We start from the raw sequence: 16,125 nt of genomic DNA on the forward strand, positions 1-16,125 counted from the left end.
GGAAGAGCAGTCGGGTGCTCTTACCCACTGAGCCATCTCACCAGCCCGCCCCCCAGTTTCTTAATGACCCAAACTGAGAGGAAAATGAAGGAGTTCAGAGAAGCAACTACAGCGCTGGGCTCTACTCTTCTGAGATGAGCTGGCTGGGCTCCTTTTTTTGGCCACTAGATGTGTGGAAGGACAATTACCAATTTAAACACATCTGTGGCACAATCTGCCTGAAAAAGGCCAAGTCTCGCTCTGGTCACTATGAACATTCATCCCAGTCCAGGGCTGCCTGCCCCCAGTGGGAGAGAGTGGGGAATGCTTGAGTTCTCAGCTTCAAACACCAAATACCAATGCTACAAGAAGAACTGTGTGTGTGTATGGCTGAGATCATGGTTTCCACCCTCCCACAGGCCATGCCTACTAGTAGGCCTGGCAGACAGATGGGCTCCTGAAAGCTGAAGGGAGCAGGAGAGTGTCCCAAATATCTGCAGGGTAAGGGGAGGTTAGAGCAAGCCCTCCTACCTTTCCGTTGTGGCCCGTCCTCTATTCAGGGATAAGGGAGCGGCAGCCAGGACAAGCTTCATATCTAACAAGGAGGTGTGCCCAGGTAGACCAGGGGAAGAAACGGCTCCTGCTTTCTCCCCTGTAGCCTTTCTAAGCTCCCCATCAAACACCCTGCTTCTGCCCTGTTCCAGCTTCATGGAGACAACCTCAGCTCAGGGCACAGAGCTGCTGGTTGCTTCCTTCATGTCTTTCAAGACTGCTCAACTGAGATGATACCCGGATCAACTCTCTTAACACCTTCCCTGTGGCCCTTTCTGTCTTATTGCTGTCATAGTGACCCAAGATCTCAAGATGCTGTATGACAGCAATGTCTTAGACCCCACAGCAGTGACAACAATGCCACAATTAGGTCCTGGATCTTCTAATTTTTACAATTATCTGTCAAATATCTGGGAACAAGGCCATCTCCACATGCTTAGCACCATCCCCATGGCACACCCAAGCACATTGTCCACACTTTCCCAGTCCTGGACTTTGGCACTGCCCAGGGAAGCAGCAGTGGTGAGCCAACCAAGCTGTAGCAGCCCTTCTAGCTACAGGTCTCCTGTGTCCTCTATACACTTCTGGTCCTTGTACCTCATCAATGCTATCATCCTGGTGTGGTTCATCCCGTATCAGCAGCAAGTAAATCAAACCACCCTTTCAGACTCCCATTTCCACTGGCCATGGAGACACTTCCAGTGATTTCTCAGTTTCCCACCTTTGCCCCATCTCCCACACCTCCCCTAACAATCAATCTGTGCTTCACATCTTGTCTGCTCAAGGCAGCCATGGCACTTCCCCAGCAGTGTACCCTGCGGTATGAGTGCACCAGTCCTAACATACTCCACCAGCCCCAATGTAACCATTCTCTGCTGGCTCCAGAGCCTGGACTGACCATCCTACCCTGCTCCCTTCTTTGCTATCATTCCCAGTGCTGGCACTGCAGATCATGTCATCTTTCTAAACAGTACACCCCAACTGCAATTACCTGCTGCCCCTCCACACTTAAGTCTGAGAAGCTGTGCCTTCTACTGCCCCAGTCTCTCTCAATGCCATTCATCTCACTAGAGGACAGCTTTTGTTCACTAGATATATGGGGCTGTACGGCCTCTGAAGGCAGAAACTGCCTCAGCATCATGTTTATAAAAACATGCACAGATATTTTTCACAAGTCTCTTCTAGTAACACATTTAGCAACAAGTCTCTTTCCTTAGTAAGTCTTATTTTCAGTGTTCGTTGTATTTACACATTTTGATTAGAAACATTCCCATCTCAGGGCACCTTTAATGGCTATGCCATCGAATGCTAATATCTGACCAGGAATCATGTGGTCACATGGTATTCTGTGGTGCCAGGTGTCAAGCCCTGCACAAACCTCTACCACTGAGTTACATTCTCAGTTCTTTTTCTCTCTCAGTTTTTAAGAGAGCATGGCCTCAAATTCAAAACCCTTCTGCCTCAGGCTCTGGAGAGCTGGAACTACAGACATATGGCCTGCCCCCTCTCACTACATGATGACCCAGATCAGCAGTAGAGGAATGTGCTCACACCACATACAGATAATAGATCTGAGCCCAGAGGCAAGCACGATCAAATGCTTTGGTGTAGTAGTTCCAGGTTTTTTCTTGTTTGTTTCCTTTTGTTTTTTTAAAAAATGATCCAGAGTAAACTGCCAAAATATATAAAGGTGAGGACTCGGACAAGCTCAATGTCAACAAAGTGGCTGTGCCTTGAAGTCCACACAAGACAGAACTAAAACAGAAGGTACTTCCTCCTGTAATGCAGTTCTTCCTGTGCTGAGAACCCAGACCCCACTCAGATCTGGCACACCAACCATGATGAGGCATATGAAAATCTGGGCTGTAAAATGCCACGAGCATAAGCCGACCTATACTTAAAAGCCGTGGATGCACAGAAAATCCAGGAGCTACTACCTTTGCCAAACCCTGGCATGAGCTCTGGGGGGGTCCTTACCTCGGCCAGTGTTGACAGTGGTAGGGCTGAATGCCTTCCACACAATGGTCTCACAGATGTTAGTCGCAATGAAGAGAGAAATGCCAGAGCCCAAGCCGTACCCTTTTTGCAGGAGTTCATCCAAAAGTAGGACAATTAAGCCAGCAACAAAGAGCTGTGGAAAAAAGAAAAAAAGTAAAGAAACCCAAATAGATCATGTTACTGCTCCCAGTGGATGTGGCTCTCTTCTTCAATAATTGAGTTCTTGAGTATAAAAACAGAAAGCTGAGTGGGGTGTGCCCTCGGCCTTCATCTGGTATTTCGAAGGGCAAACCTACAACCTCCAGCTTCTCTAAGGCACAGCTGAGGTTTGGTATTTGGGGGTGGGGGTTGGGGGGGCACAGCACAACAGTTACCTGAATGGTGATCAGCAGGCAGATTCCAGCACCCATCTCCGAAGGGTCCCCGTACATGCCCGTCATCACATACACAATGGACTGACCGATAGTAATGATCATTCCAAACACTAGAAGTCAAGAGAGCTTGTGTTCTCAAAGCAGGACAGTACAAAGAAGAGGAAGTGGTTAATGAACACCCGAACACCCAACACTGAGAAGAAAAAACAGTGCTGACACTGCCACCAAGGAGGTGGAGGAATCTCAACAGTCACACTGTCAAAGCCTGAGATAACACAGGTGCCCTCAACAAAAGCACATCTGCTCTCCAGTCGCATCTCTTGCTTGGTGATGTAGAAAGAGCTGACTCGGGGCAAATGTGATCTTAGGAAAAGCATGGAATCCCAAGCAAAATCAGAGACGCAATGCAGTGCTAGCGTGCCTGAAGCCCGGGCACAGAGCAAGTCCCTGGGATCTGAAGACCTCTATGCTGAGCCGAAGGTGGGCTACCTCGAAAGCTTACCACTCAGATCCAGTCCAGCGCATACAAGACTTTGGGATAAAACCAATTCTTTTGGATCTAAGTTTATACTTCAAGTGTCTTGAAAGGGAACCCATTGGCTTGGCTACTGGTCCCATTTCCTCTGACAGAGTTCCTTCCACACGGTTTCTCAGATCTCACTATATTTCATTCCTAGGCACATTTGAATTGACACAGAGCATTGGTTTCTCAGCATCAGTTGGTTCTAAATAGGACTTAAATTTCAGTATAAATTTTCAAGTGTCCCCCTAATACAGTCCCTATTTGAAATTTGAAAACACTGTTCAAGGACACCAAGACGTCCACACTGGTAAAACACTTGCCATGCAGGCCTGATGACTGCACACAGAAAAAATGAGAACAGACTCTACAGTATCCTCTGGCCTCTCTCTAGAGGCCCATGGCGCATACATGCATGCCAACACAATAAAAATAAATAAAACTAACCAATGACACAAACAGGGCCAGCAAAAGAGGCCAGCAGGTAAGGACACTTGCTGCCAAGTTGGATCATTTGAGGATGGTGGCTGGAACCCACATGACCGAAGGGTAGAATCACAACTTCTAGAAGTTGTTCTGACTTACTCTACACACATACACATACACACACACACACACACACACACACACGTGGCATATGCACACGAATAAAAAATGTAAAAAAATTAACACACTACCGCTCAGTATCCCTGCTTTATTTAAATAATTTTTTTTCAGTATCAGCAATCACACCCAGGGGTTTGGGCATGCTACAGATGTTCTACCACTGAGTTACACACCCAGCCCAATACTCCGGAATTCTTCAGGTAGAAAATGTTTGAAAACTTATTCCTGAATAACCTATTCCAGTTCAGAGGAAGGACACCAATGCTGGTAGCTAGCCATGGTTGCCAGTTACACCCATCACTTGCTGTACAGCAAACATCGCTATCTCCTTAGATGAAAACTGAACCTTCAGAACGACCACCTCACTTTCTTCACTTCAAAGCTGATAAGGAGCACAGGACACACAGCAGTGCCCTCTCTTCCCTGAACCCGTGTCACATAGACAGGAGCTTGGTTCAGTGAAACACTGATGTATGAGTGCCCACTGTGCACAGTACAAGGTGAGCGCCCAGCCCTGTTCCTTCTGCTCCATCCTGCCTCTTCCTAGTCCAGGTCCTGGAGTGCATTCGGGGGGCAGCCGAGGAGGTCAGAGCACAGAGCACAACTGCTCTAATCCCACAAGTTTTATAGCAAAGTCACATGGGCAACTGTAGACAGACACCACAACAGAATGCACAGTATTTCTTACACTTCTGGGCTCCATTGAAGAGAGCTCGGTCTTTCGGGGTGTCCCCAACTTCAATTATCTTGGCACCAGCTAAGAGCTGCATGATAAGGCCGGAGGTGACAATAGGAGAGATGCCCAGCTCCATCAAGGTACCTTGAGGAAAGGAGGCAAGACACAGCCGCAATGAGCTTGAAGAACAAACACTGTTAAACACTGAACACCACTAGGGCACTAATGTACAACCTCAACAGCATTCAGTTTGCTAGCAGCAGTTAACTTACAGAACCACCTCCAAATATCAATGACCACAGCACAGCTTAACACAATCCATTCACCCTGCCAGGCAGCATCTCATTCTGCCCAGGAGTCACATGTGATTTAGACTGGCACATTTCAATTCAGAAACAGATTTACTCTAGCCTCAGAGAGATAAGAGAGGCTGGTCTCCCCCATCAGTCAGTAAGAAAGGATAACACTGGAGGCATTCCCAGAGTCTGGAAAGAGGCTAGTACAACCATATCTGGCTGCGAATAAACTCCCACCTTCCATTATGCTAAATCCAGTCATAGTTCTGATTTCCAACTTAATGTGCACTATATATTTTTAGCTGAGTTAATCAAATGCAGTATCAACATATATATTCAAAATCCTCTCTGTGCCCATAGGTAGGTAAAATGGTCTGAGGCTTACAAAAATTAAAAATAAATGAATAAAAATAAAAATTGGGGGTTGAAGTGGGGTGGGCAGACACTGTAACCTACAGATATGAAATGAGATTCAGCTGAGAAACAAATTATACCTTCTAAAGAATGTTATCACTTTAGGTATTCCAATTCTCCCATGTTTTAAACAATTTCCCACAATGCAGCCTTATCTTGTTATTACAGGTTCTGTACTGCATTCAGACCCACAGGGTGCATTCATCAGCAAACACTGGGTTACTTTCCCACACCAACATCCTCTATTTTCCAAGCTACACATCTTCATAAACTTTCTGAGCTCTCTATAAAGTCAAATCCTATAAGGGAAGTAAACCAGGCTCTTCATCCCCAGACCACAGGGGAGGGCGGCATAAGCAGAGTCCTACCTCTGTTAGAGGCCAGAATCACTCGCATCCAGTAGAACGGGTCAGCTGAGTCTGAAGACATGATGCCAAACAGCGGGATCTAGAAGCAGAGAGTCACATCACGCATGTGTTTCCAGCCCACTCACCCCAACGCTGCCTGAGCAGAGCTTACCTGACAGCATACTAAGAAGATGAAGAGGGTGATGGCTGTCCACAGAACTTTCTCCTTAAACTGAATCTGGAAGGCAAGGAATGAAAGCGATGGTATCACACAGGCAAACAGATACAGATGAAGCTAAACAAGATCTCACTCCCCATTTTCAGAGGCTGCTCAAAAGTGTACCAAACACAGCACCATAACACTAAGTAGCATTCATCATGTGCCTTCTCCGTCCAAGACATGATACAAAGACCTACGTGGGTCCTCTCACTTATGACTTATGACAATGAGCAAAGTAACCAAGAAAGTTTAATCTGTCTCAGATCCTGCAGCAGAAGTGAATCTGAGCCAAAGCTATACTTTTAACCATTCACAGTAACAGCTGAGACTCACAATGGCTTCTCATCATCCCTTCCCAGGTTTGAGTATGATGGTGAACCTTGACGGTCAACTTCATAGGATTCAGACTCACCAGGGAAATAAACAGCTAGGTCTGACTATGGTGGAGTTTCTGGACTGAGTTCATTAAAGTGGGAAGACCCAGCTTAAATGTGGGAGGCAGCAACCCATGGGCTGGAATCCAGAACTGAACGAAAAGGAGAATGATCTGAGCACCAGTGTTCATGCCCTGCTTCTTGACAGGGAATGCAGTCTGACCAACTGAGGTCGCAAACAGTGGGCCCAAACACAGGCCTTCCTTCCATTTCTTTTGTCAGGAAAGCTGTCACAACTATCAGAAAGGTAACGAATCGAGCAAGCTAAACGGTCAACACAAATCACTTTCAGACTCCTCTAGGCTCCTCCTGTTCAAGAAAGCCGTCACTAGGTAGTGAGAGCTCCTCACGAGTGCTTGACCCAACACCACACAGGTTTAGACAGGTTTGACAGACAGCTAAAGTCCAACGATGTTAAGTGAATGTAATGCCAAAAAAAAGAAAAGAAAAAGAAACCAAGGAAGGAAGGAAGGACGGACAGGCTCCAAAAAGCACTGGCTCGTGTGAACTGTCAGGCCTGAAGTCCTCTGGGTCTAGTCACTCCTGGAAAGACAAAGTATTGGACCCCATGGGTGGTGTGAATTTGAAGTTCAGACCCTGCAGACAGAGGCAGCTGGCAGCCTCACATTCCTCCTCTTTCTCTCAAGAACACCGCCCTTCCAACATGCCATCTTATCACACCAAGAACTTGGCACCTAACGAGGAGGAAGCAACACCATTCCACAGGAATCAAGAGACAAGCAGTGGAATGAATGTGTACACGTACTATCTATTGTGATGATGATGGACACCAGACACAGGGCCTCATGCCAGCTGCTAGCCACTTTCCCAGCCCATGTAAAAAGACTGTTAGAAAAAAAAGGAGACACATTTTTCAAGACTACTTTAAATGAGAAAGCCTCCTTTCCTGGTCAATTTAAGAGCAAAACATCCAAAGCTTTTCATCTACGCCCTAAATCACCTGCCCCTGAAATAGATGCAAACTCATGCTCATTCTGTACCATGATTTGCCCCCTCTCCTGCACGCCTCCCAAGTCACACTCCAGGCCCCTCCCCTACTACCAAGGCCACTTCTTATCTGCCCACCTCACTCACCTGAGTGAGTTTACAACCTACCATCCAAGTGCACTAATTCGAGCCAGGAATCCTTCCCACGCCCTCAAGGCAACTTCTAGTCCTTTTTCAAAACTCCCATCAGACATACTCCCCACCTGGGCCAGTTATACCTTATATATATTTCCCATCTCCCTTGTTCTGCCAGGCAAAGGTCACAGGACTAAGAAGAAAGAATGTAAAGTGTGGGACTAGGGTTTCTTGACCCTCGAGCCAGAATCTGTGCTCTGAGGTGAAACAGATAAAGCTCTGCACATCATCCTGTCAAAGGCAGCAAGGGTACTACAAGGCCTGTGCATAAAACTATCAAAAGTAAAAAAATCAGAAGCACAAAGTATCCATGTGAATGCCAGCTACAAATGCCAGATGTGAATGTATGATGGCCTGAAACCAAACAGGAACACAAGGTGGATTGACTGTGTTCTGAGCCCACAGGCCTGGACTTTCCTTCATCGGGCACTCTCACATTAGGAACATTTATTCTTGGGCCGAAGCTACCTGCCATGGAAATTCTGATCAAGATTCACAAGGTGCTACATTTCTCTCCTTCCTTGTTTTAGCGCACCTGCTGTCAATGGCAGCAGACTTCGCTAGTGATGTAAACTCGATGCTGGGGCTGCATTCGTTAAAATAAAAACCACAAACACGTTCATATTGATTACACGACTGGCTTTATCCTTTGGAAACTAGATACTGAAGTCACCTCCCACATGAAACAAACACCCCATCATCTGCTCCTGCTGGAGGGGAAGAACGGAGGGGAACTCAATCTGGGATCCTAACTGAGGTCTTAATCACTGCTCAGACCCACTTTCGGACTAGGCAAGCCTGAGGCTTTGTTAACCACTACCCACTAAGGATGCTCCAAACGAGACATGGTGTTGGGAGAATTCCCACACAACCAGGTCACCTTTCCACGGCTCCCGTGAGTATCCCAGCACACACAGCTACCCTCCAGAGGGGCAGTTTCCACTCCGTGTGCTGAGGCCATTTTTAATTGTACTATAAACTCCAGTAAGCGCCCAGTTTTGTAAGGTTTCTTTGACCACCACCTGGGGACTTACCTTTCTCTCTGGCTTCTGAATTTCCGGCAAGATGACACAGAATGGCTTGATGACTTCCAGAAATTTGACTTTGATGGAAGAAACAGAAAGAGAAAGAGTTAGGTACGGAGTAACTTGAAGGCACCTGAGGGAGCCCCGCACGATGGGAGCCGGGCGTGGGCGTGCGGGGACCCAGAGGGCTCGGTCTAGGGGCGCGGGAGCGAGTCCCCCGGCCAGGCCGCGATCCACCAGGGTCGGGAAGCACGGCCGGCGAGCGCCCAAGCTGGGAAAGGCGGCGCATCCTGGCTGCGCCGGGGTGGCCCCAGGAAACTCACTCGCCATGGCGGCGGCTGGTTCGACTACACGCCCGGCCTCGACTGCGCTCCACTTCGAGTGAGGCGACGCTGCTAGCTCCGGAGCGCGCTTCCTCAGCCGAGAGACACGTCAGTGATAGCCCGGCGGCGAGCGGCGCGGCGAGGCGGGGCCGGGGATGGGCCACCGGCCGCTTCCGCTTCCTGCCACGCGCGCCCGCCGCGCCGCCTGCGCCGAGACCACAACTCCCGGCATGCAGCAGGAGCAGAGAGGCTGTCGGGAAGCCGACTGTCGGGGCCACGCCGGAACTGGGTGTGTGCAGCTGCGCAGACGCTCCCGGAAGTGAGGACCGACTCGAACCGTGTTGCTTGTGGATACTTCACGGTGGTTTTGGCTCTACGAAGCAGGCGATTCGGCTTTCCTTGTCGGTGGCCCTCGGTACCATGAGAGCATGTCGCTCGACACGCGCGACAGAACAGCAGCGTGCTGAATCCTACCCTGCATGGCTTCTGTCCTGGGCTGCCTCTGAGGATGCATTTGAGGACGTTCGGCGGAGACCGGGTCTGGCGGCTCGGGGTGCGCCTTGGCGCAGCGCGTTCCGAGAACGCTTTTGGAACTGGAGAGTTCGGAGAGATGAAGAAACCGAGCCAAGCCTTGCTGCTCCAGAGCTTCAGGGGAAAGAATACAACTGGGCTGCCTCTCCTCCCTTTCCTTGCTCTGTAATCTACAATCAGTCACTCTGGTGTTGGTGACACATTTCCAACATGGGCCATTTCTCAGAACACTGCCGTGGATATTTCCATGCATATCTTTGGGAAGCCATGTTTTTATTTCCCTTTAGCTTTTTCTAGGAATTACTGAGTCTGGATATGTAGTCATTATTCCAAAAGGTCATGCATTCAGCTCAAGTCTCTAGTGTTGTATTAGAGGAAGTTAGAGAGACCATGGGAGAAATCAGTCTTGTGGAAGCCACACCCCAGTGTTCAGATTTGTAGATCTCCGCACTGCTGCCCCCAAGCTTGCCCCAGCTTTGCCCTCCTGGTTGCTCCCTCATCCTGCCACTGGATCGTCTCTCCACTTTGCTTCCTCACCTCCCAGCCTTGTCTTGGAACATGCACGTGTCCTGTTCAGCTCCCGAAGCTTAGCACAGATGTTACCACCTACACCTAGCCTCCCTCACACCACTAACTTGGGACCAGTTTCCTTATGCCATCTGCTTCTTTGGCTGATGTAACCTGAGCAAACTCATGGAGCACGATTACTTTGTTTAAAATTACCTACTGGTGGGCTGGAGCGACGGTTCTGTGGTTCAGAGCACTTACTGCTCTTATAGAGGACCTTGGTTAGGTTCCCAGCACCAACACCAGGCAGCTCACAACTGCCTCTAACTCCAACTCTAGGAGATAGGATATCCTTTTAGCCTGTGTGGGCATGTGCACAGGCAAATAATTAAAAACAAAAGCTCAAAGCCAGATGTGGTGCATGCTTTTAGTCCCAGCACTCTGGAGGCAGGGCCAGGAAGATCTCATAGTTTAAGGCCAGTCTGATCTATGTAGTGCAGTCCAGGTCAGCCAGTGCTAACCAATGAGAGCCTGTCTCAAACAGCAACAAACCCCATATGAACTCCATCCACTCTCAAGACAGCAGTGGGATCTCCAGGCCTTCTTTTCCCATCAGCAGCCTCATCACTTCCTGATCCAATAAATTAAAACTAAAGTCCTTGCATCTCTGCCTACCGAACCTGTGCCTGGGCAAATTTCACCTACGGATAAATCTAAACCTGCTCTCCTCCCTGGCTCTTTGGGCTGATAGTGGGCAGTTAGATCTGCTGAAGTCCACTCAGCTTCCAATGGCTCATGACACTGTACCGTGTCACCCCACACTTGCCTGTCATGCTGTTCTGTCAGAGCTACTGTAGCTGTTCTCAAAAGGGGTCTTGCTCACCAGGTTGACAGTACTGGGAGGCAGTGATATCTTTAAGAGATGGAGCCTAGTAGGTCTTTAGGGGGAAGCCCTTGAAGGAAGTTGTGGAATCCTTGTGCCTTCTTTTGTTTCTTGTCTCCTGGGCATAAGAGGATTTTGTTCTGCCGACTAGCCTAAAGAACCTGTGGCATGGACCATGGGCCAAACTAAACCCCTTCTTTTTATAAGTTCTGGACCTTGGGTATTTTCTTACAGTGGCAAGGCTACTAGTGACTCCGGATCGTTCTTCTTTCAGTATTGATTCATGTTTTCACCTGTTGGGCTTTCACCTGTTGACTAGGTTACCTCTCTGTTCTTGGCAGTCTCTACCATCCTTCCCAAGGTAGCGAAAAGTCTAAGGGGTCTTGTCCCCATGTCTTCTAGATTTCCTCTTGCTTCTCCCTCCTGTTTGGACTGGCTCTTTAGCCTGGGTTTTCATAACTATGGATGCTGCTTCACTTTCCTGGGATATTGCACACTCCATTTCTTGGGAGCTCCATTGCTTTTGTCAGTCACTTTCCCCAGCACTGTCTAAGGATGGTGTTTGGGAGGGAAACTTTCTCAGTGGGGTATGGGTCCAGTGGCTGTAGAGGATGTGAGTTAGAGCGACTCTCCCATAGCATGTGAGAGCATCATCCACCTTAGAGATTTTCTGCAGCTGAGCTCTGACCACTGGCTCTTTGTGCAGTCTACAGTGGGGCCTGGGTAGGTGGAGTGCAGGTTGCCAGCCATCAGGGAGCTGAGTTGGAAAAAGACCTGAGTTCCCTTTCTACCCTTAGACTCATCTTAGTGCCACCCAAGGGTCCTGAATGCCCCATTAGACTGCCCTGTGTTTTTTCCCCTTCAGATACAAGGCTACCTGCAGATGGTATGTGGAATACCCAGTTGCATTTGCCCTTTGGAAAAGCAGAGAATAATAGTGTCTTAGAATAAGTGTAACATTTGGGATAGCCGCATACCAAACACATTATCTGTTCCTTGTCTAAATTTCAAATTGAGTTTGGTATCCTAACTGTGTTTTAATTTATTTTAAATCTGCTGTCCCCACCCACATGGCTCCCTCCTTTTCCTCAGTCACTCAATTGTGAGAGGTGTGGGAGGCATCTTTGTTTAACTGATATAGTGAGTTTGACTTCCAGCCCAGATTTGGTGCAGCATGGAGGTATTGCCATCCTCCAAGGTCTTACAGACCTAGTGTTCTGCTTCTGGCCTTCCCCACACCCTACTTTAGAGGTCCTGGTAATACATCCCAATTGACAAATAGGAAGAGAGACTCACTTCATGTCCATCAGTGTCTTAGGATTTTACTGCTATGAACAGATACCATGACCAAGGCAACTCATAAGGACAACATTTAATTGGGGCTGGCTTACAGATTCAGAGGCTCAGTCCATTATCATCAAGGGAGGAACATGGCAGCATCCAAGCAGGCATGGTACAGCTGGAGCTGAGAGTTCTACATCTTCATCTGAATACTAGCAGAATACTCACTTCCAGGCAGCTAGGACTAGGGTATTAAAGCCCACACCCACAGTGACACACTTACTCTAACAAGGCCACACCTACTCCAACAGGATTTCTAAGAGTGCTACTCCCCGGGCCGAGAATATACAAACCATAACAGTCTGTTTCCCAAGAGCTGACATTCTTTTAAGTGTCATTCATCTGTCACTGTCTCTTTCTCTGGCCTTGTGAGATTTTACATTTTTTAATTTTTGGAGTTCTTTTTTTTTTTTCTTTTTTTTATGGTTTTTCGAGACAGGGTTTCTCTGTGTAGCCTTGGCTGTCCTGGAATTCACTCTGTAGACCAGGCTGGCCTTGAACTCAGAAATCCACCTGCCTCTGCCTCCCGAGTGCTGGGATTAAAGACATGCGCCATCACGTCCAGCTAATTTTTGGAGTTCTTAATTCAAAGGGGTGTCCTAATGGAAGCAAGGGACTTGTTGGAGGATAATTTTCTGATACAAGACATTAAAATATGCACATTATGAATCAATGGTGTTTTCCTAAGTGGATATAGTATGTACACACAAGTAGAAGAACATGGCAGACTCAAGCCAAGATACCTTTCCAAGGCTAGCTATCTTAAAGAGCTTTTACAAGGACAAGATAGTGTGTTTTAGCTTTTCCAGGAGGTGACATCTGTGATGATGACCGCTCTCTGTTCTTGCTCTGTTAGCACAAAAGCAGCCACTGACAATAACAAACGAGTGGCTTAGCTGTGTTACAATAAAGCTTTATTCACAAGGAAGGGACGGAGCAGGATTGAGCCTGTGGGACTGCAGCATTCGCTCCTTTCTGTACCTAGTCCCTTCACCATGCCACTGTGAGATTCAGAGGCTCCATTCTGGGGAGACTCTGCCCCAGATACAGCACTCTAATATTAAGATGCCCTTGCGGTTGTCTGCCTTGTTCACAGAGTGAAGTTCCACTCCAAGAAAGACAAACCATGCATTTTACTACTGTCCCATGCTCTGCCATGAATCACGGCATCAATGACAGACATGGATAATTGTCTCTGACCCAAAGTTTTCACCTAAGTGGAGACAGATCATAAATTGATAGCATCTCATGTATCTCCTCAAAGTAGCTGACTTGATTTGCTGAAGTTTGTGGAAATAAAAATCTTGCATTGTTCACAACCCTGGCTGTGGTTGTGACAGGCCAAAAGGAGACCAGTGGTAAACACGCCCAGCTCAGAAGCTGAAGAGAACCAGGGAGGGACAGAGAACAAGGTTTTTCATGGGGTGGGGAGGAAATCCACAAGTGCCCCACATGTAGCTGAATGAGATGGAGGCGTGGGTTGCATCTGGACAAAGCTGTTGGGACACTGTCTTAGTTAGGGTTTCGTTGCTGTGAAGACACACCATGACCAAGGCAACTCTTATAAAGGCAAACATTTCATTGGGGCTGGCTTACAGTTTCAGAAGTTTAGTGCATTACCATCATGGTGGAAAGCATGTCAGCATGCAGGCAGATATGGTGATGGAGAAGGAGCTGAGAGTTCTACATCTTGATCTGCAGGCAACAGAAGAGGACTGTGTGCCACACTAGTGTGGACTAAGCATAGGAGACCTCAAAGTCTGCTCCCCTGCTGACACACTTTATCCAACAAGGCTATATACCTACTCCACCAGGGCCACACCTCCTAATAGTATCACTCTGCATGAGCCAAGCATTCACACACACAAGTCTATGCTGGACAAACCTACCCAAGCCACCACAGACACAGTGCTTGCTAGTCCATGTCTCCTGTTGCTGATACCGTTGGTTGTTGGACACAGGGTCTGCTCTCTTCTTTCTTTTCTTCTCCTTCCTCTTGCTTCTCCAACCCCCATCCCTTCTCTCTTTCTTTGAGACAAGGTCTCACTATGTAGCTCTGGCTGTCCTGGGACTCACTATGGAGATCAGACTGACTCACAGAGATTCACCTGCCTCTGCTTTCTGGTTGCTTGCCACGATGCCTGGCTCTCGTTTTCTTCTTGAGGCAGAATCTCACACATCTCAGGATGGCCACAAACTGGCTATGTAGCTGAGGATGACCTTAAACTTCTGCTCCTCCTGCCTCTGTCTCCCAAGTGCTCCCATACTCAGTTTATGTGGTGCTGGGACTGAATGTAGGGCTCTGTATGAGTTAGATAAGCACTCCGCCACGTGAAGCCCACGTGAAGTCAAGTAGGTTTCTTTCTTTTCTTTTTGAACACATATGCTTTTATTTTATATGAATGAATATGAGCACTATGTGTGTACAATCCCTGAGGAGGCCAGAATAGGGTTCAGATCACCTAGAGCAGGAGTTACAGATGGCTGAGAGCCACCATGAGGATGCTGGGAATTGAAACTTGTTGGGGGATGGTTCTGTGCACGGTGTATTTCAGATGCTAATTATTGTGCCAGAGATTTGGTTGCAGCCCTGATGTTGAAATTGTCATGATTCTTCGAGCATCTCCTGTATCAATGATGTGAAAAGTTTGTTTTCCATCACCTCTAATTGGTTAATAAAGTGCTAATAAGCCAATAGCTGGGCAGTAGAAGAGAGAGGGCAGGACTTCCAAGCTTAGAGAAAAGGTCTCTTTTGGGGGTTGGGGGTGTGTGCAAAAAAGGAGAAAGACCAGGAAGAAAGAAGAACCAGGAGGATTCTCCATGAGGTTTCAATAAGAGAGCAGCCATGAGGGCACACATGGACCACATCCAGCCAGGGCAAGACTCAGATGGCAGGTAAAGGACCATGTGGCTGAGAAGTAGGCAACCGTAGCACATTAGAATAGATGGCTATCTGCCCAGCATAGTGCCTGGAGCTTAGGTCTCCGTATCATTTATTTGGGAGTTAAAATGCACTGGAGTGGACATGGATAGATACACTGTTGTTACTTGGGAACAAAAGGGGTGAAGGGAAAACCCTGGATTAACATTTACAAGTGCTGTTTGTTTGTTTGAGACAGGGTTTCTCTGTATAGCCCTGACTGTCCTGGAACTCACTCTGTAGACCAGGCCAGCCTCAAATTCAGAAATTTACTTGCTTCTGCCTCCCAAGTGCTGGGATTAAAGGCATGCGCCACCACTGCCCAGCTGTGACAAGTGCTCTTAACTCCCGAACCAAGTCTCCAGCCTTCTTTGTATCATTTTTACTTCAACTGCCTAAGGGTTTAAGCTCACACCTTAAAGTGGCAGAATCCAATGTCAAATAGTTTCATATTCGTTCACATATGTACACAAAACCCACAGGCATCACAACTCTCTGTCCTTGGCTGTGTTCATACACCTCACACCCATGGCTGTCACAGATCCCACAACATAGTGCCACCATTTTTACTTTTAACAGCCAATTTCTCTCTTAAAGAAAACTTTAAAACAAGAAAACTGTTTTCCTAGGTATCATCACATTTTCCACTCTAGAATGATTGCTTCTTCCCTCTGGCTCCAGGGTTTGGATCTGACCACCTTCCTCCAAGGAACACCCACTTGCCACACTGTGTGTGCACTGTGGGGCTGCTGGAAGACAATATTCTGGCTTTGGCTGGTTTGGGTGTCTTTTACTTATGGGTCAGCCCCTTAATGAAAACTAAGTCCTTGAGGAGCTGTCAGCATCACTATCACAGTTTTTAAGGACTCTCTTCAGGAGTCTCCTGTCTAGACTGCTAACGTTTTTAAGGACTCTCTTCAGGAGTCTCCTGTCTAGACTGTTAACGTTTTTAAGGACTCTCTTCAGGAGTCTCCTGTCTAGACTGCTAACGTTTTTAAGGACTCTCTTCAGGAGTCTCCTGTCTAGACTGCTAACG

General features: G+C 47.6%; 1 protein-coding gene across 1 annotated transcript in view; it reads right to left on the reverse strand.

Annotated features, from left to right (window-relative positions):
• Sec61a1 (SEC61 translocon alpha 1 subunit) overlaps window positions 1-9,063 on the reverse strand; it is a 15,152-nt gene extending 6,089 nt beyond the window's left edge. The window contains exons 1-7 of the mRNA XM_021189712.2: window positions 8,908-9,063; window positions 8,594-8,661; window positions 5,935-6,000; window positions 5,784-5,862; window positions 4,718-4,849; window positions 2,904-3,013; window positions 2,509-2,662 (exon numbers count right to left, since the gene is read on the reverse strand). Of these exons, the coding sequence (XP_021045371.1) occupies window positions 2,509-2,662; window positions 2,904-3,013; window positions 4,718-4,849; window positions 5,784-5,862; window positions 5,935-6,000; window positions 8,594-8,661; window positions 8,908-8,914 (616 nt within the window). The 5' untranslated portion in view covers window positions 8,915-9,063. The remainder of the gene's footprint in view (window positions 1-2,508; window positions 2,663-2,903; window positions 3,014-4,717; window positions 4,850-5,783; window positions 5,863-5,934; window positions 6,001-8,593; window positions 8,662-8,907) is intronic.
• Between the last annotated feature and the right edge of the window lie 7,062 nt (window positions 9,064-16,125).

The sequence above is a fragment of the Mus pahari genome, chromosome 2, assembly GCF_900095145.1.
Source record: "Mus pahari chromosome 2, PAHARI_EIJ_v1.1, whole genome shotgun sequence".
NCBI lineage: Eukaryota > Metazoa > Chordata > Mammalia > Rodentia > Muridae > Mus > Mus pahari.